Source organism: Ictidomys tridecemlineatus, chromosome 8 (genome assembly GCF_052094955.1).
Source record: "Ictidomys tridecemlineatus isolate mIctTri1 chromosome 8, mIctTri1.hap1, whole genome shotgun sequence".
NCBI lineage: Eukaryota > Metazoa > Chordata > Mammalia > Rodentia > Sciuridae > Ictidomys > Ictidomys tridecemlineatus.
In genome coordinates, this window is record NC_135484.1 from 148,944,976 (window position 1) to 148,972,008 (window position 27,033).

Consider the following 27,033-nt stretch of genomic DNA (forward strand, 5'->3'; position numbering starts at 1 on the left):
GAAGAAATATAAAGTGGTATTATAACTACAAGAATTATTAACATTTACAGTGACTTCAGTTATGAGTCAGGCAATGCTGTAATCAATTTATTTCCTTCAATTTAATCTTACAATAATTATATGAGGTTGAAACTAACACTCCCATCACTTTAAGGATGAAGAGAGACAATAAGTAACTTACCCCGGGCACAAACACAACTACTTCAGTATATCTAAGACAGACTAAAAGCATGGGCCTTGGGATTACTATGACCCATTACGAAATTTGAATTTCTCCCTGTTCTTTGATTTACTCTAGCTTAAGTAAGAACACCCCCTCCTACTATCTACTGAAATTATAGTGAAAATTATGTGACAATACTTTTCAACTTACAACATATAACAAACATATTGGTAATTTTATTACTAACCAGGAAAAAGTCAACAGAAAAAACTCTGCTAAGGTAACCAATTGCAAGCAACAATTTCCTTCATTAAGCAGTATTTACTAAAAAACACAAATGCACTGTTTCCTTTTTCTATGCTATGATGCATAATATTAGTTACTTTGGGAAAAAAATCATATTATACCTACTACATCTAGAGTTAACATTTTTAATAATATAATATAGTACTAGTTCTTTATCCCACCCTCCACTATTTCAAAAGACCCAGAAGTACTTACAAGGTAAAATTCAGTTTAAGACAGCCTTTCAAAAAAATAAGACACATACGATATGAGGTTATAGGTTAGCTAAAGCACTACAGAAATAACAAGGTGGAAAAAGTCATTTGTGGACTTCTAAAGTATAAAAATGTAGAAAATATAAAAATATCAAGGATCCTCATGATCCTTATCCATCTAAAGCAAGCAGAGAAAATGACACCATATTTAACCAGAAGTCACTTGTGTGACAGCAGGAAATATGTTAGAGAACAATCAAAAACCAAATCTGAATAATCAAAACAGATACGAAAAAGCTTATTCTCTGAAGTACACATGAACTGTGCTTACAAGACTTTCTCTTTTCTAAGCTAAAATTTAACAACTTATCTAGTCTCAGCCCAGAGCAGCTTAGCACAGGAAAATTTCAGTGGGACAGAGGAGTTACTAGTTGCACAGTAAATGACAGCAAAAGGATTTTTTTCAAAAAAAAAAAAAAAGTACATTCAGTAAATAATAAAAAGTACTTAAATAATCAAACATACCTCTATTAAATGACACAAATCATCAGGACAAAGTTAAATTAAGCTTAACATATTCGAATCCTAGTGGTTTCTCAATGTGTGGTTCCCTCAGCTACAGTAACATTAATCTCAGGTAATGTCCACCCAAGTGATTCTGATGTTATGTTAAAGTTTGAGAACCAACACTATAGTTAAAGACATTAGGAAATTAGACACATTTCAGGAAATTATCATTACATTTAGGGGGGAAAGTTCCTCTACAACAGGTTAATAAAATCAAGCATACTTAAAAAAAAAAAAAAAGACTCAAACTTCAACTGTTTAGAAAACATACATGTGGAATACTAGTCAGACAATAATTAAAATATAATGAAAATATCCTAAAGTGAATCAGAACAACAAACTTTGCAGTGACCATTTTGGACTGTACTGAATACAATGCAGTTCACACACTGCTTTTCTTCATTCAATCAATACTAACTGCACACAGTAGTGTGCATCAAGAATTAAACACTGGTGGGGCCGGGGTTTAGCTCATTGATAGAGCACTTATCTCACACGTGTGAGGCACTGGGTTCAACCCTCAGAACCACATAAAAATAAATAAATAAAATCAGGGTATTGTGTCCATATACAATTAAAAATATTTTTTTAAAAAAGAATCAAAACACAGTGGTGAACAAATTTTTGCCCTCATGGAGTTTAAAAATCAGTGAGAAAAACAAAATATGTCACACATAAACATACGTGTGAGATAGTGCCATGAACAAAAATCAAGAGAAAGAAAAATGAGATGGGTGCCCCATTATATAAGCACAGAAAATGTCTGAAAAGGGTGTTTACTAAATAATAGGCTATGCAAATTTCTACTGTGTAAGTAGACTAAGGGAACAAAAGTGAGAAGACCTAAATAAAGGAGTGTCCTTCACATATGCTATCCAAACTTAGGGTTACCTTATCAATAAAGGCAAAAATCTAATATATCTTAAGATAAATTTGAAATCCTTCAAAAACTCCCTTGAAACATACACTTATATGTGTGTCTTTGCTCATGTGCTTAGAATCATCTGCTTCATCTTTTGTTCTTCAGTTCACATATCTAATCATAATAAAAAGACTAATATAATTATTCTCAAAAAAGTGTAGTCCTCAACTGGGTGCAGTGGTACATTCCTGTAATCCCATCAGCTCGGGAGGCTGAGGATCACAAGTTCAAAGCCAGCCTCAGTAACTTATTTATTGAGGCCCAAAGCAATTTAGCAAGATTCTATCTATCAATAAATAAACAAATAAATGGCTGGGTGATGTGGCTCAGGGATTAAGAGTCCCTGGATTCAATCCTAGGTACCCACCTTGCAAAAAGTCTTCAGATCAGAAGTACTGTTATACTTAGATAAATACAAATTTCTTTTTAACAAAAGAAGAAACTCTTAGAGTTATCATTATGCAAATTAAATTCTGAGAGCCACGCTACTAAAATTATTTAAAAATTCAGTGACCTATTATACCAAATAAGACCTTGATAAACATAACCTTATAAACTTAACTATAATATAAAGTAACATTTTACCTAAAAGACCACCCTATTTTCAAAATTATCAAGTTCATCCAACCATTACACCTGTTTTTATAAACATTATAAACTTTATAATATCGACTCCGAAAATCAATCAGAAGTAAATATGCACCCTGGAGCTAATTTTATTTCCACTTGTTAAAGACTTGCACAGATTATGTACTTGCTTTTAGTAAATGACCAACTAGGAGATATCATTATTGTTTAAAAATTCCTCAAGAAGAAAAAAACATCTCTTGATTATACACAGAATTATACTGAGTAAGATCTGAAGAAGTATCTTCTTGTCTGTCAATTTTAAGTTTTAAAGAACCAAACACTTTAGCCCTTAATGAAAAATTGAGAGAGTGAAAAGAATTGGAAAAGGGGAAAAAGGGCTTCCTTTTGGAGTTAAGTTTTCATTGATCTTACTACCAAAGAAGGCCCAGTGTAACCCAACTATCTTTTCAGGAGTTCTTGAGGCGTTCTTCAGGTCTTTACAGGAATGGGGACAGTCAGTTTGAAGAAAGAATGTTTTATGACTTAAAAAATATAACAAGCCAGGAATAGCAGTGCACATCTGTAATATCAGGGTCTCTGAGGCTGAGGCAGGAGGATTGAGAATTTGAGTCAGCTGCAGCAACTTAGCAAGACCCCATCTCAAAATGTGTACACACACACACACACACACACACACACACACACACAGGGCTGGGGACGTATCTCAGTGGCAAAGTGTCCCTGGGTTGCCCCCAGTACCAAAAATAAAATAAATAAATAAAATAGAAAGAGTTGAGAATATAACTCAAGAGATAGAATGCTCTCGGGTTCAAAGCCCTATGCTGAAGGACATGGAGAGAGAGGCAGAGGCATGGGCGCGCGCACACGCACAACATAACAAAAGGAAAAACTGAGGAAGAAACACAAGTACTCTGAAGAAAGGTCCAGTGAATACTTAAGTCCTACCTTTTTCCAGATCTGTTTCATCAGTAAGCCTAGCAGCCTGATGGAAGTTTTCCTATAGAAAACCGCCTCTGACCTTCCAAGTCTGGGACACTCGTTCCCTTACAAGAGTACCAGCAGTGCCCTGCTACCTACCATATGATGGCAATCTGCCAAATAGCATGGTGATTACAGTCTGTCTGTGGCCTTTACCAGAGCACAGTTCTGTGAGAGCTGGCATCAGGTCTCACAGAGCACAAATTTGTTGGTGCATGGGTTTAATTTACCTACAGCCGCACTGCTCAAATAACAGCTTATTGCCACATATGAATATTCTAGAGCAAGTTTCTAAAAACATCAATAATTCTAAAACTCTGAAAAACATATAATTGGGGCTGGGGATGTGGCTCAAGTGGTAGCACGCTCGCCTGGCATTAAAAAAAAACTCTCTCTCTCTCCCCCCTCTTTAAAAATAAATAAATAAATAAATAAACATGTAAAACATTTACATGACGTAAGTTTCACTTTCAGCAATTATCATTTTTTATGCCCTACTAACATCCCTTGCCAACAAAAACCAACTGAAGCTGTCCAAGGACAAGGAGAGACTGAACCATCCTCTGGAATGATAAATAACTAAGCCAATTAAATGACAGAAGAAAAGCAATCCTAAAAAATCAAATTAATGAAGTGTTTAGGAAAAACAATAACAAAAGGCATTAAAATCTTAAAAACACTCCCTGTGGCACTGAAGCAAAGTCTACACTAGATGATAAGAAATAACATGAGTCAATAACACGAGGGTCTTGCCAAACTGAAGAATTAAAGGAGTAAATTTTTAAACTTGGATTTCTCAAATCTAGTGGGTTCTCTCCCCATTACTGAGGGTTCTTCATTTGGCAAAACACATCAAATGTGTCATTAGATCAGCCATGGTGATGCACACCTATTATTCCAGCAACCAGGGAGGCTAAGGCAGGAGCATTGCCAAGTTCAAGGCCAGCCTTGGCAACTTAGCAAAACCCTGTCTTGAAATTAAAAATAAAAAATTCTAGTGTATGGCTTATTATATAAAAATAAGTGAATTTTGGGAAAGTAAACTTAAAAAGGACTGGAAAAAGCAACCCTGGGTTCAACCCCAGGGGATGGGGAGGTGGGGATAACTGAGATTTAGAATAATTAAATATCCAACTTGGAGGCCACAGTGAAATTAAATTCAATACTACACATACATCAAGAACATTCACTGTGTAAAGCACTGTGGACATATTAGCTTTTCAAACATATTTAATCAGAGTTCAAGGATTAAAGAAAGAAGACTAGAGTGGGGCAAGGGGAAGGGTTTTTCTATACAACACCAACTCAGAATTCATTTGCAATTATAAAGACATTCTTTTCATACAAATCTTTCATCAGAGGCATCTTCCAATATGGACACAGGATATATCCTTCCTATATATATTTCCTTCTCTTAGGTTTGTTACTTCAGTTCTATTCCACTCCCTTTTCCTTTCTGGGTTTGTTTGTCCTAGAAATTTGCTTAACCACTGAGCACATCCCCAGCCCATTTTTATTTTTTATTTACATCCAGGGTCTTGCTAAATTGCTAAAGCTAGCTTTAAATTTGTGATCCTCCTGCCTCAGCCTCCTGAGTCCACTTGCTTTTCTTCACATTATCCTTTATTAAATGGTAGTACTCAGATTCTGAAATCTCCTTTCTGAAATAATTTCACTGGATCTGCAATAAAACCCAAAACAATCACCAGTGTCAAGTTTGGTTGTTTTGACTGCTGTTTCTGCATTACACAGAAACCTGTCACCAACCCTTAAAAAGTTTTCTTCCCTTAAAAAGTTTTCTTTCTGTATACACCTTCCTGATCCATTTAACACCCATGTCACTAGACCCTCCTTCCTAAACTTTTTTCAAAGTCATTTCATATAGTTTCCCAAATGGGTTTTCTCCTTTGCTCCCTCAAATCCCAAGAACAATCTAAGAATCTACCTGACTTAAAAAATAATAATTATTATTTTTTAAAAATTACTTATTTTTTTGAGGGGGGGGAGGGGAGGGGAGGGGAGAAAGAATTTTAATATTTATTTTTTTTTAGTTTTCGGTGGACACAACATCTTTGTTTGTATGTGGTGCTGAGGATCGAACCCGGGCAGCACACATGCCAGGCGAGCGTGCTGCCGCTTGAGCCACATCCCCATCCCCTAAAATTACTTATTTTAACATAGCTTCTCTGTTAGGTTAACAGTTGTTTCCATAAGGGGGAAAAGTAATTGGTATTTAAATTCTAATGCAGTTATACACCAAATTCACTTTCAATATCTTTAATTCAATTTCTAAATCTAAGGTACTGCCATATTTTATAAGCTGTTAGTCACTCAGTGGCCAAACTTACCCCATCCAAGCAGCTCAAGTTCTCTAGACACTTAAAATACTTTTCTGATGAAAGAACAAAAATTCTACAATTGGCTATAGACTTTAACCTTTTTAAAAACTTTCTTCCATAAATGCAGCTAAGGAGAATTCATGACCCATTAAAAGCTCACAGCAGTTAAACCCACTAAAAAAAATCCATAAGATACAGACACATTTTTTTCACCTAAGATGTTTGAAAACGGGTAAAAGTTTATTTCTTAAATCACACTATGAAAAAAGATAAGCAAAAGCAAACAAACTGACAAGCTGACATATATGGATAAGAAAGCCATCTATCTTATCATTTTATTTCTGACAATTAGCTGCAGCTGGCAGCAAGAAGTTACAACAGGCTTTCCAATGCATGATCTTTTAAAAATAATATTTCAGCCATAATCAAAGTAGCTACAAGTGTTTTAAAATATGGAACCATTGCAATCTAATAATACTCTTTACCTAAAGAAAACAATTTTCATTAGGTAAAGACCAAAGTTTTCATTTTACTTCAAACTAATAGCTACCTACCTTAGCAAGGTTCTTTCTAGGAAATAAAGGATACACTTGGGCTTATTGTCATCTTAATTTAAAAATTTAGTAAATAGCTGGACCAGTGGCACACACCTGTAATCCTAACAACTCAGGAGGCTAAGGTAGGAAGCTCACAAGTTTGAGGCCAGCCTTGGCAATCTATCGAGACCCCAACAACTTAGGGAGACCTTGTCTCAAAATCAAAAATAAAAAGAGGTAGCAATGTGACTCAGTGGTAAAGCATCCCTGGGTTAAATCCCCAGTACCTCCCCAAAAAACAAAACAAAACAAAAAAACAAACCTAGCTCTCATTAAACAATACTTGTGGCTTTTTCTCCATATACTTAAAATGACTGGCATTTATATGAGGAAAATACTAAATACTTAAAAGGGTAGTGGTTGTTTAATATTTGGTCTCACCACCTCACCACTCAGTAAACAAAGATCTCAAATCTTATATAAACCTATTAAGATTTAAACTTGGGAAGGGGGTAGAACCTCTAAGAGGAAGCAAAATTCAGACAATTCATGCCAGGTATCAGGGGTACACCTGTAATCCCAGTGACTCAGGAGGATCACAAGTTCCATACCAGCCACAACAATTTAGCAAGGCCCTAACCAGATCCTGTCTCAAAATAAAAGTTAAGCAAATAAGGCTGGGAATGTGGCTCAGTGGTAAAGCACCTCTCATTCAACGCCCCCCCCCAAAATCAGAGACAATTTAAAGACATTTAAATTCAAAGGTTCTACTTCATCACAACAATTTCAAAGGAGTCCTAACTATACATGTCAGATCCTATACTAAAGCTATACTTATATTATCTCATTTAACCCTCACAACAAGTTTTACTTTACTGATGAGGAACTTAAGAATTTAAATTGCCCAAATCAGAGCAATCTAATGGGATTCAAACTCAGTTAATCCCATTAGAGTATGTTTTTCCAATCAATTATTTCCATTTTTATATCCATTTAAAATATTAAGCATCTAGGATAAAACAAATAAAGACAAAAGTCAGAACTACTTAGTGATCTTCTAGAATGAGTTTAACACTCAACCTTTAAATATCCCTTCTTACCAAAACCAAAAACACTTTAGCCATCAGATAGCACACGGGACATACTTACACACTTACCAAAACAAAAACCACACTATCATATAAACCAGCTTAGCAAATTATGGTCTGTAGGCTAAATCCAGGCCTTGGCCTGTTCTTACACAGGATAAGAATGGTTTTGACATTTGCAAAAGGGTTGTAAAAAGGAGAGAGAGAGAGGGGCTAGGGTTGTAGCTCAGTGTCTAGAAGAGCACTTTCCTAGCATGTGTGAGGCACTGGGTTCGATCCTCAGCGTCACATAAATGTAAATAAAATAAAGGTATTGTGCCACTTACAGGTAAAAAAGAAAAAGAAAAACAGAGAACTAGCAATAGCAAAGTCTAAAAATTTACCATCTGTTCCTTTCCAGAAGAAGTTTACCAACCCCTGATGTAAACTATCTTTGTTTTTGTTTGTTTTGTTTTGTTTTTGTTTTTTTGTACCATGGACTGAATCCTGGAGCTTTTAACCACTGAGCCATATCCCCAGCCCTTTTTATTTTGAGACAGGGTCTCACTAGGTTGCTTATAGCCTCAAAACTGCTGAGTGGACTCCCTTAGCTTCAAACCAGAAGACAAATCTCACAATTCCAATTGGAAGGCAAAAAACACCAGGAGGTGGCAGTGGTTTCTTCCAGAAGAAGCCCTTTCTTTCAGTTCTGAATTGATTGCTGGCTCATGTGCTTGAATAATTTGTAGTAGCTATTACAAAAGGCAAGAGGTTTGACCTCTCCACAGAACAACACAAAAATGAGATGGGAAGTGACAAGAACTAACCACATTCTCTTTAGTGACCTAGTCACTCCCAAGTAGAAAAATGATACTATTCCCTTCATAAAAGTGTCTAAGCTAAAAGGTATAAGAGGCAGAAGAATACAAGTGAAAATTATCAGCTTGCACTGTTCAAAGCTATTCTTCATTTTTTGCTTCTGAAGCCAGATTTAAAGTTAGGTAGTCAGTGTAGTTAGGCAAATCGGGTCTAATATGGAGTAAGATCCAAAATAGAGGCCATGTTGAGAATGAATTCCCGGAAAAGCAGAACAACTCTTGGAATATTAATGTCCCCAAGGCCCAGAGCCCATCCCAAAGAAGTGTTAATGAAACAGCTCCCAGCAAACTTGAAGATGCTGACTCAAAAGTCTTTTCTGCCCAGATTACTTCTTTGGCCCACCTGTGTGCCCCACCCTTCGGGCCTTCCTACCTACATTCCATCACTGAAAGATAACAGAACAAAGGACAGGAATGGGGGGGTAAGGGGGATGGACGGACCAGATGAAGACCCTAGGTATAAAAAGGGGAGACAACCGCACTTCCATGGATTCCATCTCTTGGGTCCCCTTCTTCCTTCGGGAGAAGTCTTTTCTGCTGTCCTTTAATAAACTTCTACCTTCCACTCTGACCTTGCCTCGGTGTGCTTCTCTGATGTTATACTTCAAAACTGGGGAAGCAAGAAGTCGTCCCCGGTCAACAGCGGTAACAGTTCTATGCGTTACTATCCCTCAGTGAGTTAAGTAAGATAATGGATTTCTGTCTCCATCTTCAAGCACAGTGACATTTTAAAGATCATAAGTTACAAGGAGAAAATGTTAATCTTTATACATTTCCCTCAGAGCTAAACCAGAAGTCAAAACAGGAAATTACAAGTCAACTGAACATGTGCAGAAGTCACAGGTACCAGGTGACTGCACTAGATAGTTGGCCTGACAGGGTTTGGCAAACACCCATGAACTAACAGTGCTAGACCTCTCATTCTTATTCCAACCTTCTACTACAAAACCAAAGGCTTCATTTTCACCCAGAAAACCTTGAACACTTAATCAGTTAACATTAGTACAAAACATGCCATGTCATGAAGCTCCTTGCTATTCATGATGACTCAGCAGCTGCTGCAAAACATCCATTGGATTGTCTAGTATAGTTGAGAGCAAGCAGGTCCACCAAAGTTCCAGTAAGGACTAAGAAAGGTCCTTATTTTAAGATGAAGAGGAAAAAAAAATAATAGGAGAATATTCTTTAATATATCCCCAAATACTTCGCAGTTTCTGCCAGTATTAAGTGATCAAGAAACCCCTAAATATCTCAGATCCCAGTTCAAAAGCTAAAATATATTTTCTTTTTCAATCAAATGGCTGGTACAAGAAAAAAGTACTTTAGATAAGAAATGATGATAAATTATCAAGATTTAAAATAAAACCACACAGCCTGAAATCATAGCAGCTCTAAAAACAACTTGGACTTTAGGTGTTGTACTATTAAGGCATCATCCCTCCCAAATTAGATTTTTATCTAAGTACTTTTAAAATAAATTGTGATTGTAACTTTTGCCACCCTAGAATATATAATTTCCCTTCTAAATTCAATCCAAACCATTCATTGGTCTTTATTTTTAAAAATTCTTTTTTTCTATAGCAGCATAAGATCTAGGAAAACATTCAGTTTATTCTTAGGAGAAACAGAAAGCACGTAATTCTAACTTCCATACACAAAGGATTACGTAAGGTTAAATGGTCAGGCTTGTGACCTGAATTCTAATCTTAAATCTGTCTCCAAACACCCCTGTTTCTCACAAAGAACTCTGAAAACCAAGCTTTTCTGCACATATTGGGGGGGGGGATCGTTGGAAGTGTTAATAATGTCCAGACTTCTAACCACGCAAAAAACGACTTACTACATAAAACACGACTTACTACATAAAATTTCCTTCAAATCTCTACTTCTAAAAATCTGTTGATAGTGATACAATTTAACAATACCACCGAACAAAACGTTGAAGGGTTCGACGTTCAAGCAATCGGGGAAACGTACCTTTAACAGTATGCAACAAGTTCTCAAGGTCCTTGTGCGGTCTGTACTCTTAGTTTGAGGGACTGAAGACGCACTCCCCACCTTAGAGCCACCGAGAAGTTTTACTAGCGGCTCTGCCAAAACAGGGCAGGGCTTCCCGCTCAGTCCCCCCGCAGAGCCCCGTCTCCACGCGCGATTTTCTCGGAACCAAACGTCTCACCCACAACCTCGAGGAACCCCTTTCTCACCATCTCCAGCATCCCGCGGGCGCAGGTGGCCCCCCGGGGTCCTGGGCACCTAACCCTGGAGCACGACCCTGGCTGTTAAGACCCCAGGTGCGGGAGCCCAGGGCCGGCGACCGGCCAGCCGCGGGGATCGCCGACTCCAGCCTCCGAAATGCAGAGGGGGAGGAGAGAGAGGGAGGGAAGAGTCGCGCGGCAGAGCCCGACGTAAGGGCGGAGGGACTTTCAAAACGCCCCGGCGCACGGCAGCCACGGCCAGGAGGGGACCTAAGCCGCGGTTCTCGCCGGAGGGCCTCGGGCAGGGGACGAGGGCCACCCTGCGCCCTAGAGCGCCCCCCAGCTCCTCGGCGCCCCGAGGCCCGTCCAGGCAGCCCCCTCCCCGCGCCCCTCCAGATGGCCAGCTCCGGGGCCACCAGCCACCTCTTTCCTGTCCCCTCCAAAGGGCGTGATACCGCCAAAGCCCCAAAACCCGCCAAAAAAAAAAAAAAAGCCCACGTAGCCCCAAGCCCCGCATTTCCTTTCCCGCCCTGCGCCCGCCCGGGAAAGCCCCGGGCCAGCCCGGCGAGGGCGGCCCAACCCCACGTGTGCGCCGCAAGGCCCGGCCTGGCGCAGCCCACTTCCCGTCGCCGCCTCCCGGCCTCTGCCCGGGCCTCCCGGCCGCTCTCCACGTGGGGCGCCGGGGCCTCACACCCGGCCCCGCCCGCCGCCCGCGTCCCGTACCTGGTGCTGCGGTCGCCCCGGCTGGTAAGGCTTGATGGGCCTCTGGTGGCAGCGCCGCGTCCGGATCTTGCCGCCACCGCCCCCTCCTACTCCTCCGGCTCCCGAGGCCATGGCGGAGCCTCGGCGGCTTCCCGCTCCCGGGCGGGAGAGGCAGAGGCGGCGGCCTTAGGGCCTCCCCCGCCCGGCCCCGGCCCAAAAGTCGGCCCGCGCTGCCCAGACAGTAAGGCACAGACTCACGGAGAACCGCGAGGTCGCGAGCAGAAACCGAGGGTGCGCGCGCGCCGGCGGCGGGGGGGTGGTGGAGGGTGAGGCCGAGGACCCGGCTCCAGAACGGCAGCTCGCGCGGACCCCGCGTCTGTTTGTCACGGTCTCTATGGAGATCTCCCGCAGAGGACGGCGCGAGCCGCTCCCGGCGCCGCTGAGGCCTAACCCGACCGCCGGCCGGCGGAGCAGCCTCTTCCGTCGCCTTAGCTGTCGCTGCCGCAGTTGAAGCCGCCGGCGCCGCCCGCTACCCCTCCCCTCTGCGCACAGCGCCCGCCCCGCCGTCGTCGTCGTCGTCGTCGTCCCTGCAGTCGCCGCCGCTGTTGCGCCTATTGCCGCTGTTTAGGCCGCCGCCGCGATCGCGAGCCAGAGCACCGTCACTCGTCAGCGCCCGACGCGTCTGCATCATCACCGCGGCGACGGGGGGAGGCGAGGAGGAAGGAAGGCTGGTCGAGCCCGCGCTCTTGCCGCGGGGCCCGCTGGGAAACGTAGTTCAACGCCCGGTCGCGGACGCGCGGAAGGAGTGGCGCCCAGCCGGCAGAGGCACAAAGCCTGGGCGGCGCGGCTGCTATGGGCTGTAAAGGAGACCTCAGAGACGAGTTCGGCTTGAGCGCAGTAACCTCCTCCCACTCTGCTTCTCCCCATCATGGTTCAGCTGGCAGAAGGTGCATGTGAAACCAAAGACAGGAGCTGTTGATGCTTTATTAAGATGAAAAAAGAGAAAAGCAAACCTGGGGTTGAATAAACACTGTCCATGAACCGTAGGCCGAAAGCAGAACTGGAACATACATGCAGCTTACCAGGGTTTCTTTAGACACATAAGGGCTTTGCTGCCAAGCACACAGGGCTGGAATTCTGGCTTCGCCGCTCTGCCTATTGGACTTTGGAGGACTCAAAACCTTCTGGGCCTTGGCTTTCTCCTCTATAGAAGGGAGACTTTAAAATCCACCTTACAAAACCATAGTGAGGAGTAAATGTGATCATCTGTGTACAGCACTGAGTGTATTTACTGGTATGCAAGAAGCACAGTAAATGGATGCAGTTATAACCTAATGTAGTTAGCCAACATTACGGGTAAGTACTAATATTTCTAGTAATTTTAAAAGTGAACATTTTTTTTCCCCAAATAGCATTCTATTTAGGAAAGTGAATAAGCCAGATTCAAAGATTCAATTCACTACCTGTAAAGATTCTAAGAGCTGACAGAACGATTTGGTCCAGTTTGTCATTCAACCTTCAAAATGGAGGTTTTCAAAGATTGTAGCTGGAACCATCAAGGACACTGAGCTAGGCAGTCAAAGCCAGTATTAGAACCCATCTATAAGAGCTGAGACGCTATCTGGATGCAGTAGTGCATGCCTGTAGTCCCAGTGGTTCAGTAGGCTGAGGTAGCAGGATCCAGAGATCAAAGCCTGCCTCGGCACCTTTGGGAGACCCTGTCTCTAAGTAAACTTAAAAAAGGACCGGTGGATGAGGCTCAATGGTTAAGCACCTTGGAGTTCAATCCCTAGCACGACAACAATAACAAAATAAAACAAAAGATTAGGGAGAAAAAATCTGTTGTGAAAAACCATAGGCTTTATGTTCTATTTGAGACAATTATTTTTGAATCAATAATAACTTTGAAATCAAATACACAAATCTATCACTTACTAGCTGTGTAGCCTTGGAGAAGTTACTGATCTTCTTTCTAAGCTTCAGTTTCCTCATCTGCAATTAGAGTGAATATTGACCTCAACAGGGTGGTGGCCCTGCTGAAAGGGTTTATAACTAGCTCATAGTAACTTCAGATAGAAAGCATCTAATAATATTGACAAGGTATTAGCTACAGATAACAAGCTCCAAGAATTCTATACCCTCTCACCCCCAATCTGTATGATTCAAGTCACTGTTTAAATCATGTAAGTGAAATTGTAAAACCAAACTTATAGTACCTTGAACTTGTAATGCCTTTTAGCACTTAAAGAAATCATGCTGTACCGGATACAGGCTGCAGAGCAAACGACTTTCTGTGGCACCTCTGACCATATCCACTAAGACAAGTTGCCAAAAATGATAAACAGAATTAGTCTACTTCTTCTTCTCCCCAGTCCTACTTCCCTCTACCCATGGACTCTCCAGGAATTTTCTTCCCCCTGAAGCACTGCATCTTCCCCCCCCCCCCCAGTACTAGTGACTGAACCCAGGGTGCTCCATTCAGCTCCATCCCAAGCCCTTATTTTTTTTTTTTTCTTGAGACAGGGTATTACTAAATTGCAGAGGCTAGCATTAAACTTGCAATCCTCCTGCCTCAGCCTCCCAAGTCATGGGGATCACTGGCCTAAGCCATTGCAACTAGAAGAAATCCTCTTCTTTTCTTAGGTAGGTAATTTGCCAAGCAGAGTAAGGTTATTCCTGGTGCTTACTGGCAGGGAAGATCTGTACCTGATCTTTTAATTGGTCTTCAATTGTAGGAGATTGAACTGTATCCACATCTCATCTTCCTTTTCACCCTATCAGAATCAAAATTTCCGGCACAGGAAACCATCTCCTTCTTGAGAGGGACAGCCTTCACAGCCAAGCTTTGAAAGGAAGAAACATGTAAAAGAATTGGGCCAAACCTAGACAAAACTTCAGAGTAGAAGATGGGTAGAATTTTAAGGAAATCGGGGAAAATGCACATCTCTCTTAACCTTGCTCTCAATTGTTTCCCTCATTCCACAGGTATTTCTTGGAAGCATAACAATATTTAAAGGGACAATGATACAGTAATCGTACATTCATGTTAACTGATTCATTGAAAGCTGTACCAGACAAGAAATAAGAGGAAGAAATCTGCAATGAACCTGGACCCAGTTGGTTTTGTTTTTTGGTTTTAGCTGAAACAAATAGTTTATTGGGAGACAACTCGGCTCATGAAAATCCTATTACTACTACAGTATTTCTTCACCAAGAAACTTTTTTATTTTTTTCCCTATGACATGGTAACCATCTGCCAATCATAAATCAGCAAATACAGAAGCTGCTAGCCTTTCACTAATAGAGGAAGAATATCCACTAATTGCAAAAGAAATAAATTTGGTCAAATCCATCCTGGATTAAAAAAATAGCCTTCCTTTATTCTTCAAAAGGTAAGACGATCACTTAAAGATGACAATGAAAGGAAGTTAGGTAGCTTTATGTGTTTACTTTGTATAGATAAAAAAATGAGGCATGTGCTATGATATCTACTTTGTTGAGTAGTTTTAGATAGATCTCCTTGAGCTTCTATATATCATGTGATAATTATCACCAAGCATTTCATTAGATAGAAAAATAATATTAAAGTAGTGAGGTTCACATTCTACTATATGCAATCACAGCTGGAGAAACTCAATAAATATGACAATGCAGAGTTCAAATTCTAGAAAGTTATTGGAGGTTTTTGCTTGTTTGTATTTTAGGGGAAGAAGGGACATGGCAGTGGGAAGATTTTTAAAGATATAAATCAGTATACTCTCATTAACTTATTATATTTTCTGTCTTTGGAGAATAAAGTAATATTTAAGATGAAATGAATTAACTAATGTAACCAAGTTTTGATTAATTACATCTATCACATGATTCCAACATGCATTAGATTTTTCTTCTTCCTGACTACATGAATGAACATAAACTCATGTAACTCAAAGCAAATTTTAAATTCTTTATGTTTTTGTGGGTGGAGGCATACCAGGGATTAAACTCAGGGGCACTCAACCACTGAGCCACATCCCCAGCTCTATTTTGTATTTTATTAGAGATAGGGTCTCACTGAGTTGCTTAGCACCTCACCATTGCTGGCTTTGAACTCGAGATCCTCCTGTCTCAGACTCCTGATCCACTGGGATTACAGGCGTGTGCCACCACGCTCAGCCCCTAAATTCATCATTTTTGAATGAAATTGTTTGGATAAAATGACAACTGAATTCAGGTCAGTTCCCATCAATTCAAGGTCAATTCCCATCCTAACATTAAAGACAGCTAGTGAATCATCAACTGAAATCAAATGATTAAAAAACAAATATTCTGGGCACCGAGGTGCATGCTGGTAATCCCAGCAACTCAAGAGGCTAAGGCAAAAGCATCACAAGTTCGAGGACAGCCTCTTCGACTTCACAAGACCCTCAGCAACTTAGCAAGAGTCTGTCTCAAAAAATAAAAAAGGCTGGTAGTGTAGCTCAACGGTAGAGCACCCCGGGTTCAATCTCCAGTACCAAAAATATAAACAAAAATAAAAACAGTTATTTAATCATAGAAATGTAAAATTGTGCTGCAATTGAATACAATGAATCAAAATACATTCTGCTGTCATAGACCTAATTAAAATTTTTAAAAAAGAAAACAATTATTTATTGAGAGCCCAATACATGTTGAGCTTTTAGCATTTGGTCTGTCATTGAATACAACTGTATCCTCTAAGGATTGTACTGAGTTCTCTTAAAGTTTAATGCATTATGCTCCACTGACCACGAGGCTCTTGACACAAACAATTCACCTACAGAATTCTACAGCATAAATTCTAACACATTATTGCATCTATTCCATACAAACAACCTATTGGCATGTTCAATTTTAGAGTTTTTTAAAAAATATAACTGATCAGTTACTTTAACCAGACTCATCATTATGGTTGCAAGTACAAAACAATTGAGAGTCCCAAAATTCAAATTGCTAACACCAAGACCCAAGCTTCTTTATTTTTTAACGGCATTTGTAGAAAATACTCCAATTGATCAGACCCTAACTTGTGAAAGCTTTTCTTTTAAAGTGCATTATTCTCATTAGTATGGAAACAGCCCTAATGTACACATCACCCCACCACCTCCACCTGAAAAGCACAAACTACCTAGTTTAAACCAACAGTGGCTTTTGGTCCCTGGCTGCTCACTGACTGTGGCAGCAGTGTCCCCTGGGAGCTCGTTAGACTAGAGCATCTCTGTCCCTTCTAGGCCTACTCAGTCAGCACCTCCAGATGAACAAGATCTCCAGGTGACTTGTGTGCACATTAAATTGAAAAACACTGTTTTGAAAATCAACTATGTCACCAGAATTTATTAGGCACATCTGAAATGTTAAGAATCTGAAACCAAAGATTAGTTTTGAAATAACCTTGAGTGGAGATATTTGAAAAACACTTTGCTAATTCCCAAACAGCCTTCTTATAAAACTTTTCTTTTAGGATTAATGCATGACAGACAACAACCAGAAGACATAGATGTAGAGTAAACCATAAATCAAGAGCCTATGACCAGCTGGGTGTGGCAGTGCATGCCTGCCATCCCAGTGACTCAGTAGGCTGAGGCAGGAGGATTGAGAGTTTATGGTCAACTCACCAAATTAGCAAGGCCCTAAGCAATGTAGCAAGATTCTATCCGGAAATGAAAAGAGCTAGGGATACAGCTCATTGGTGAAGCACCGCTGGGTTCAATCCCCAGTGCAAAAAAAAAAAAAAAAAAAAAAGCCATGAGCAGAGAGAAATGCCAGAAAACTAGTGGTAAATCATTACTATGATTTTTCTGAAGTAATCATAAAATCTTTCTGGGGGCTGGTGCTGGGGATTGAACTCAGGCACTCAAATACTGAGCCATATCCCCAGCTCTATTTTGTATTTTATTTAGAGACAGGGTCTCACCGAGTTGCTTAGCACCTTGCTTTTCCTGTGGCTGGCTTTGAACTCAAGATCCTCCTGCCTCAGCCTCCTGAGCCACTGGGATTACAGGTGTTACCACCATGCTCAGCCTCACAAAGTCATTTTTAAGGAAGAAAAGTATGCAAAAGCAAGTAAAGGATATTCTTGGGGACTGGATCATTTATTATCTAGTATCCAGAATGCCAGATGAAAAGTCAGGTAACTTAGAATAAAATCTGTAGATTTCACTTTCTTGAACTGTAAAACTTTAAAGGTAAGTATGATAGCTGCCTTCTCCCTGATAAAGCAGAAAAGCAAATAGATTGCCTCCTCAGACTATATTGACCTCTCAAAGAGGCACCATGAAGCCACAATGATGTGTAGATACAGTATTTTCTCCAAAACTTTTTCTTCTGTCAAATTTCAATTTTATAACCATAAAGGATCCTTTGGATCAAAAATTCCCTTGAAGTTGGTCATCCATAGTAGTCTTCCCACAACACATCTAGAGTTCTTGACTCCTACAAAAAGAAGGCCTAAAAAGTGGTGGAGTACCAAAAAATGGAAAATTATGATTTAAGTGCTCACGTGCATCTCCCCTCACACAAGCCAAAGAGAACCACGGCTGCCCCTTTGAGATTCACATCGATGCAGGATAATGACATAACTAGACCCCCCAAAAAGAGACCATCTAGGAATTTCTGATCCTCATGAATCCACAACAACCAAGAATTAAGAGTTGATGGATTGACAGCTTATGGAACATGTAGATTTTTCCCATCTTATTTACCAGTTGGTAAGTTCCACCTTTACCACCAAAGTGAACAGAAATTAAACATTTTTAATGATTATTTTCATTAGCTTCTTTTTCCAAAGGAAGCTACACTATTACCTGAAACAGTGATTTAGTACATCCTCATTTTCTATTATCGTAGGTGGCAGAGTTAATTGAACAGAGCAATTAGCCACCCATAGTGATTAGTTAAAATGATTTGAAGCCAACACCGCCAACTCATGTTTGGCTTGGGGCCATGACATGGCTCACCTTGTTTAGGTCCATTATAGGATATCTTGAGCTAACAAAAATATATGGGTCTTCAAAACCAGAACACAAACAACAAACAGAACTCTTCAGATGTTCTCTCCAAGGTAAAAACGACCAAAGCTGTGTCAATCCACATTCAGTATCAAACAGGCCGCATAGCCGGACAAACCCAAGGCAGTAGAGACACGGAGCAGAACTGGTCATACTGCTCCCCCGCTAGGAAGAGAGAGATCTCTGCACACAAAGGCTGATGCTCACCACGTACACACGTGATATATCACGTCAGAGGTCGCCACAGGGGCCCAAAGCCAATGACAAACAGCTTCTACCAGCCCCAATTAAGCCCAAGCCACCCCTGAACTGCTTTAAATGAGGAACAGTCAAATCTCTATCTCTTGCAGGGGTGGAGAATCTTGCCCCTTCACTGAATCAGCAGCCACTGAGAAGCACTTACGAGAAGCACCTGTGAGCCCATCCCTCCAGCTGAAGGCCTGAGACCCATGATGGCTGGAGCATCATCCTTGCTGATCAGTGCTGAAGTGCAGTCGCTTGCCTCACTCATCCTGGAGTCCACACCAAAAGGCAGCCACTGTGCAAAGCAGTAATGGTCTGCCTCTGGGGACTGAGGAGCGGGTCTACACAAATGGGTAGGAGCCCCCACTCTTCCCTGTCCACCACCGGCTGCAGTGAGGGTGCCTCTCCCCTTACTCCTCATGCGGTCTACCTTTGCAGCTAGGCTTCCTCACACACCGGCCATGGTCCCTGTCTCTCAAGGTTTGGTTTTGACTTTCACTTCATTTTTCCTCCAGCACTAGGTGCCCTTGAAAACTATGAAAAACTGATGGAGAGGGGGAAATGCAACACTTCTCAGCAACTTTCCTAATTTCAGGCTGAGGACAAGTACCGCCTGAAATTAGGAAATTACATCTACGCAAGACAAGTCAGGTCATCAGTTTAAATTTCCCCGGCAACTTTCTGCCGAAAAATTCCTACATACACCAGCAATGTAGAAAAGGCAAGGGGAAAAGTTTAAGGGGTGGTGTCAGAGGAAAGAGAGGGAGGCTGAGAGGGGAAAGGGGATGGCAGACCTTCAATTCTGAATGACAGTCTCGGCTCGCCCCTTCTGAAAACACTCTCAAAAATCCTGCCAGGTCACGGCCAGCCTGAACTCACCTTTGGTGTATTTTCCCCTCTGTTAAGTCACTCTTCTGGGTCCAGATTGGCTCCTTGTTGACCCAAATTCGAAAGCTGTAAAATGAACGAAGGAAAGACGAATGATACCTTGCAGAAATGGTGTCGCAGAAGACCAGAGTGTCATTACTAGCGTCGTAAATAATGAAGGACTAATAAATAATACAAAGGAAAGAAAAGCCTCGCCTTATTGTCACTTCACGTTTTGTATCCATAGTGCCAAACACAAATGGGATAAATGTTTACTGAATGGTGTTTAGCTCTGGCCTAAATAGAGAGGAAAGTATCCAAAACACCTGTTCATGCAAGGTTTTGCAATTCTTTATTTTCTTCAACTTTTATGTTATGCAAATTTTTTTGTGTATTTGGAAAAATACTTCAAAATAAAATTTGTTAAGATTAGCGTTCATTGTTAAGGTACTTTTAATCTCCCCTTTCCTTTTAAACATAATTTTTCTCAGACCGTGTACTAATTGCCAGAGACAAATGGTAATATCACTTTTTAAAAAAAAAAAAATCTTTTAATTGTAGATGGACAGAATACCATTATTTTATTTATTTTTCTTTATGTGGTGCTGAGGATCCAACACAGGGCCTTACACATGCTAGGCAAGTACTCGTACTACTGAGCTACACCCCAGGCCAGTAATATCACTTTTATGCAATCAGATCAACACAGTGCCTTCCCTGAGAGGCAATACCAAAATAGGAACTGTGAACTAAGGAGAGAAAGATACACACAGTACTTTAAAAATTGACATACTTTCTGCAATCTGTATACTCAGAAAAATGAGATATTATATCCCATCTGGTTCAAATGTATGATATGTCAAGGTCATTGTACTGTCATGTGTAACTAATTAAAACAAAACAAAAAAACATTTAAAAAATGACATACTGCTAGGTGTGGTGGCACATGCCTGTAATCCCAGTGACTTGGAAGGCTGAGGCAGAAGTGAGTCCAGCCTCAGTAATTTAGGGAGACACTGTCTTAATATAAAAAACTTTTGGGGGGCTGGGGATGTTGCTCAAGCGGTAGCGCGCTCACCTGGCATGCGTGCGGCCGGGTTCAATCCTCAGCACCACATACAAACAAAGATGTTGTGTCCACCGAAAACTAAAAAAAAAATATTAAAATTCTCTCTCTCTCTCTCTCTCTCTTTTAAAAAAGAAAAACTTTTAGGGCTGGGGCTGCAGCTCAGTGGTAGAGCGCCTGCCTCGTATGCATGAGGCACTGGGTTGGCTCCTCAGCACCATGTAAAAATAAATAAAGATATTGTGTCCGTCTACAACTAAAAAAATTTTTTTAAAAACCAACACTTCAAAAGGGCTGGGGATGCAGCTCAGTGGTAGAGTGCCCTCAGGTTCAATCCCTACTAATGCAAAAAAAAAAAAAAGACATCCAACGAATATTTGCTGTATTTCAGCCACATATTCTGCAAATAAAAATGTGATCACAGCATAGGTTCTACCATTTAGGGACAAGTAGAGATGGTCGTACTTAAGTATTTTAATTAAATGCTTACTCACATAGATTTACTTTTGGAAATGTGTATTTCACAAATGGCTTTATGTATTTAAATGGCTTTACGTTGATATTTTACATTTTAAGCAATTTTTGGAAGGCAGACAACAAAAACTTCATATAAACCATCTTGGTTCCCACTGCCCAGCTCAAAGAGACTGTGCTCAGCACTCACAGTCCCTGAGGACAGTTCAGTGACTTTTCAGCAGAGGGCGCCATTCAGTTCTTTAGTTCCAAATTAATTCTTCAGGACCAAAGGCCAGGTTACAGAATCTACTTAACAGAGATACATGGACCCAAGTTTGCAAAGGAACAAAGTGTGTCCCCAAATAATTGCAAATAACTATGAGATCCCCCAGAACTGAGGAAGAGGCCAAGGAATGTGATTTGTCCATCTGGCCCCTTCAATCCTGCTGCTTTCTGTCCCCCCCCTGTTCTCTGCAGGCAGGGGCGGCAGCAGCAGCAGCTCACAGCCTGGTATCAAGCCAAGGCTCCAAAACTTCTGGCAGTGTGGCCACAGGCTGGCTAGGGTGTTATCGCTGGGCTGGGAATCTGCAGGATCTACTCTTCCTCTAACTCCCACAAACATGTCTTCACCCCGGGGAGGGTCCAAGGGCACTTGGGTCCTCTGGGGCCCCTCTAATTCTTCTCTGCCTGGACCCTCTTTTTCTAGCAGTGACTGGAGGGAAGCCTCACCCTCCTCAACACTCCACCCTGCAGCTCCCAAATGCTTTTCTCATACCTGTTCCTCCAAGGATCTCAGATTTGTGGAAGACACTGAAGGGTTGTTTCCTTTTCACCCTGGTGAAGACAAATGGCTTAACTGCTTGAAAGTAGGGAGAGGAGGTGAGAGAATAGAGAGGAAAGTATCCTGACAACCAACTTTAAACATCCTCAGCCCTATTTTCAAGGCCAGAGCTAAAAATTAGCTCCTAATTTGTTTAATTCGTTTCACGGTCGTCCACAAATCTGGAATCAGCATGAGATGGATCCAAAGTATGGATTCTCAGTCCATGTCCCAGACCTACAGAACCTCTAGGTTAAACCTAGAAGTGTGTGTATCAAATTCAGGGCCTTATGAAAGTTAAGCATAATCTCTACACAAGGCTATATTCCCAGTCCTTAGAAGTCTTTTTTTTTTTTTTTTTTTTTTTTTTAACAAACTCCCAGTTTTTTCCCTTCTGTTCTCAGTTGCACTGATCCTCCAACCTCCTTTGGGGTACAACTCTCTGCAAGTCATTTTCTTTTCCACATCCTGACTTCTTTATCTTTCTTTCTTAAATTCCCTTGCATAGAATGAAAATCTAGAGTGGAGTTCTGTATCCATCTTTTTTATTTTTAAATATTATCTTAGTTGTAGATGAACATAATACATTTATTTATTTGTTTGTTTGTTTGTTTATTTATTTATATAGGTGCTGGCGATGGAATCCAGGGCCTTTGCACACAAGGTAAGCACTTTACCACTGAGCCACATCTCCAACCCCCTGTATCCATCTTGGAAAGAGAGGATAACGCAGAGGCCAAACAGGTGTTCACATGTCTCATCTACTCTTACTGTTTTTTAAATCCCATTTTTCTCATCCTTTAATCTCCTTTCCATGTTCCAAGAAGAAATTCTGAGTCTAATGGACCACATAAGAGCATCCAGGTCTTCAAGCTGTGTTCAGTGCAAAAATATTTCCCAGAGACCTAAATACTGCTTGATTCTTAGGGAAAATTATTAGCATATAGAAGCCTCCTAGTTTTTTAGGGTTCAGAGATACTTCTAGAAGAAAGGCTCTATGTAACTAATACCATAGTCCCAAAGTAGACAAATTACAAAGTGAAATCTCTTTAGATGGCTTGCACTGATTTGTTTAATTTCTTGTTAATTTATTTGGAGAGAACAGCTCACCCTTTTTTTTCATGGAAGCTGGCTAGGTAGGACACATTAGGCTGGCAATATCATTGACCTATTTGATTCCAGAAGGAGGTTAGGAGTGCTGAGCTAAATTGGAACTCCTAAAAAGGATTAAGTCCTAGAGAAAGATGATGGACACACTGACTGAAAATCATTCACAAGCAACGATTGGGAAGACTCACCCCCTGGAATGGTTGTTGATATTGATCAAAGTCAGCTATGTTTATTGACTTAACTCAACAAACAAGTCACATATTGTTACTATGACATCAGAATCCTACTCCCTGTTCAATAACAATGGCCAGGGTGTAAATCATGAGGGGGATGGGCAGGCCCAGCAGGAGGCAGAGAAGGGAACTTCTGGGCACTGAGCAGATTACCAGAATCACTTTCCTTATTCCAAGAGCCCTCACACTCCAGGCTTCAGTTATTAATGTCTTTTCCCTTAAAGTTGACTAAGCATCAGTACCTGATTGACCAGGAAGTATCAACTGCTTGCAGAGCACTCTACTAAATGTCATAAGGAAAGAAAATCATTCTTCTGAAGAGAATGTCCTTTTTATCCCCGCTGAACATTTGGTACAGAGATGGGGTTAGTTAGGGACCAAAGAAATCAGACTTCACGCAGAGGTCAAAAGGAACCTCAAGTTCTCCTAGGCTGGTGCCCCCATTGATCCGTGAGTTATTTCTCCAGCTTCACCTACAGGTGCCCATTCTGTTTGGGGCTTATTCTATCTGGAAATGGAGATCCATGCTGTCTGGGGTGGACAGTGGCCTCTGCCGGGGACAGCTGTTTTTCTGAGTGAGAGTCAGGACGAGGAGGGTCACAAGGGAAAACTCAGGCTGCTCCTTGGTGAGCTCTGGAGCCCTGGAGTCTCCGCCTCCATGAACTTGAACCTCACGAAGGCTTCCTCCGCAAGTCTTGCACCTCTGGCTGAAAAGCTACTATTCCCTCAGACTTGTGTTGGTTTAGGCATCTCTACTTTAAACAAAAGCCCTTGTTCATTGGAGTGGTTCATCCATTTGGGATTTTATTTCCATTTTGTTATTCATTTGTTCATTTAATAAACGTGTATTGAGCCATTTTTGTCTCTCCTTGTAGGAAATTGAGGGCCGAGAGCTCAGGCTATATACTCAGCCACAATCAATGACTTGATGAATGGACATCTCCTGACTCAAAATTCCAGTGTGTTTTTACGTCATTTTGGGAATGGTGTTATTTGGTTATCATAGAGTAATTTTTTAAAAAACATTATTTATTAATGTACATCTCATTTCTCTTTCACTAGTGGCAACAAGAAACGGATAGCACCAGGATGACAGGGTGTGGAGAGGACACAGAGGGGCATGCACTGAGATTCTATAGCATGCCAGGCCGAGCATCAGACCCTCTCCATGTAGCACCCCACTTAATTTTCAGAACCATCCTGTGACAAATGGAATATGGTTTCCATTTTACAGATGAGGAAATTGAGGCTCAGAGATGTTAAATAACTTGCCCAAGGTCATCAGTCATCTAGCTGACCAATGTCAGAGTGGGGGTGTGTGTCTGTTCTTCTTTGTTTTGGTTTGGTTATGGGAATTGATAGAGATGGGAATTGTTAGAGATGGGTATTGAACCCTGTTCTTTCTGACTCAAAAACCAATAAACTATATTGCTTCCCATGCTCCAAGCAAAAGTAACTGAGCATCTAAATGCCATTTAATTCCAATCATCTCTGCGCTGATTTTCATGCACTTCAAGGAATAGCCTTTAATATTGTTCATTGATCTTAAGATCCTAGCAGTCTGTGTAAAAAAAAAAAAAAATTAAATCCTTCTTCAAGTAACGCCTGTATTATTACCTAGTTATGTCACTGAAGAGAAGTAAACAAAAAGTGGGACAGAAGGAGATTACTAGATTTTCTCTGATCTCTGACCTCCTGGTATATCTGCTGTGAACTTTTTGTTATGAGCCTCTGTCATAGATCTCTACAGAGGGTCACCTACACTTGGGGTCCTCTTCCTCTTCTATGTGATGGTACTTCATGTTGTTTGCATTGGCTGTCGATCTTTCTAGACATAGCACAGTTGGATCTGTGGCTTCTGATTAAAGCTGGCAGATGAGTCACATGGTTTGTAACTTCTCCTTCTCTAAACTCATCCTGTGTGACAGTAAATGAATTAATAAAATCATTAAACTACCCAGGAGAAAGAACAGATGACCCCCGTGGAAAGAAGATTTTATTACAACTTGGGGAGAGAGAAACTCATTTGCAGGGCAGGGGAAATGACAGCTGAAGGACCAGCCGTAGGCATATCGGACAAAACGTAAGGAGACCCTCAAGGAGGGTCTTGGTACGACCGGCCCTTGGCTGAACACAAGATGGGTGCAGTATCTGGGGCACACCGCTGACTGCCCGCTCTTCTTTCCCACCCAGAGCAGCTAGGAAAGGGAGTTTGTCTCCCACCCCATAAGAGCTTAGGGGTGCATTCTCCAGGGACTTGAGAATCCAGAGGAAGAGACCTGGTTGAATGTCTTCACTTAGCACAGCGCACATTCCGAGACGGGAACACCTTCAAACTGGTCGTGGGGTTGGACCCAGCCCCTTCCCCCACCTATGCCTAGAACATCACGAAGCCTCAGTTAAGTACTTCCCCTGCCCTTGTGCTACCCGGAGAGTCCTTGTGGAGGAAAAAGAAAAATCTTGTTTAAGAAAAAAGAAAAAAAAAGATAATTTTAGCCTATTTAGATGTATTCTGAATATGGATTTATTCGGATTTGTTTTTACCTTTTCATCTTGTTTGCTGCCTTTTTAAAAGGAATTTCCATCTGCTTTTCCCACTTCATTCTTCTTCTTAATAGATTGCTGGTTGTGTTACCTTGCTCTCCCCCAGTCCTTGGTTTGGAAGTCACTTTTTTTTCTTTTTGAGTGATCACTTTGTCACTTTCACTTGAGCTGGATCAGCACCCTACTTTGGGTACAACCAGAGAAGTCAAAAATTGTGCTCCATTTGTGTACAAGGAATCCAAGAGCATTCTGCTGTCATGTATAACCGATTAGAACAAATTGATTAGTTAAAATAAAATGGATCAGCATCTCCATCCTCCCCCAAAGCAACATGGACATTCTGGAATGCTTCCATTCCAATCCCCCCTCCCTTACCTGTTGACTCTGTTGACCATATTTGAGTCCCACTTCCATTTTATTGCTCCCACACAGGTTTTATTTTGCTGATGCTCATTTAGATTTATCCACATGTTGACTGATTTCTTTCCTCACCATTCATGCCTTTATCTTCGTTCTGGACTTTTTTTTCTCCCCCCACTTTCTGGACACTGAACCCAGAGCCTCATGCATGCTGGGCACGTGCTGTACCACTGTACTATATCTGCAGCCCTTTATGAATTTTGATTTAGGGCCTCACAAAGTTGCCCAGGCTGACCTAGAACTTACGATCCTCCAGCCTCCGCCTCCTGTGTGACTAGGATGAGGTGTACTCGGCTTTTCATTTCCTTCTTTAAGTATTACCTTAAATAGTTCTTTTAGTGGAATTGTCTACAGGTAGTCAATTCTTTTAGTCTTGGGCTAAAATGTTATAATTTGTTCTTATTCCTGAATCTCTCTCCCTCCCTCCCCCCCCCCTCTCTAGCTATTGATGAACCTTTATTTTATTCATTCATTTACCATTCGGTGCTGAGAATTGAACCCAGTACCTCACACGTGCTAGGCAAGCGCTCTACCACTGAGCCCCAGCCCTCATTCTTGAATCTTTAAGTAACTAGCAACTAAATAAGTAAGCAATTTCAGAATTTTGAAACTATTCCATTGTCTTATGAATTCTATTGGTGTAGTTTTTTTTTTTCTTTTTTGTGGTGCTATGGATTGAACCCGTACATGCAAGGCAAGCACTTTACCAACTGAGCTATGTCCCCAGATTTCTATTAGTATGTTTGAGAAGGTCGCTGTTAATCTAATTGTGATTAATTTATAGCTAGTAATTGTTTTCTTTAAACACTTTTTGGGGGGATGGATACTG

General features: G+C 41.1%; 1 protein-coding gene and 1 long non-coding RNA gene across 6 annotated transcripts in view; one reads left to right on the plus strand and one right to left on the minus strand.

Annotated features, from left to right (window-relative positions):
* Nup153 (nucleoporin 153) overlaps positions 1 to 11,593 on the minus strand; it is a 60,024-nt gene extending 48,431 nt beyond the window's left edge. For 3 of the 4 annotated variants that reach the window (XM_078020579.1, XM_078020580.1, XM_078020578.1), the window contains exon 1: positions 11,460 to 11,593. In XM_078020579.1, the coding sequence (XP_077876705.1) occupies positions 11,460 to 11,570 (111 nt within the window). In that variant the 5' untranslated portion in view covers positions 11,571 to 11,593. Of the gene's footprint in view, positions 1 to 10,745; positions 11,060 to 11,459 lie in introns of those variants that run through there. The other variant, XM_021728980.3, reaches the window with a different exon arrangement.
* A 625-nt stretch (positions 11,594 to 12,218) lies between these two features.
* On the plus strand, positions 12,219 to 24,696 carry LOC101972869 (uncharacterized). Of its 2 annotated transcripts, XR_013425470.1 has the most exons (6): positions 12,219 to 12,794; positions 14,424 to 14,830; positions 18,796 to 19,041; positions 22,526 to 22,561; positions 24,116 to 24,199; positions 24,303 to 24,696. It is a non-coding gene; the product is annotated as an uncharacterized LOC101972869 (long non-coding RNA). The 2 variants fall into 2 exon arrangements; XR_257856.5 differs by lacking the exon at positions 24,116 to 24,199.
* Positions 24,697 to 27,033: the final 2,337 nt, after the last annotated feature.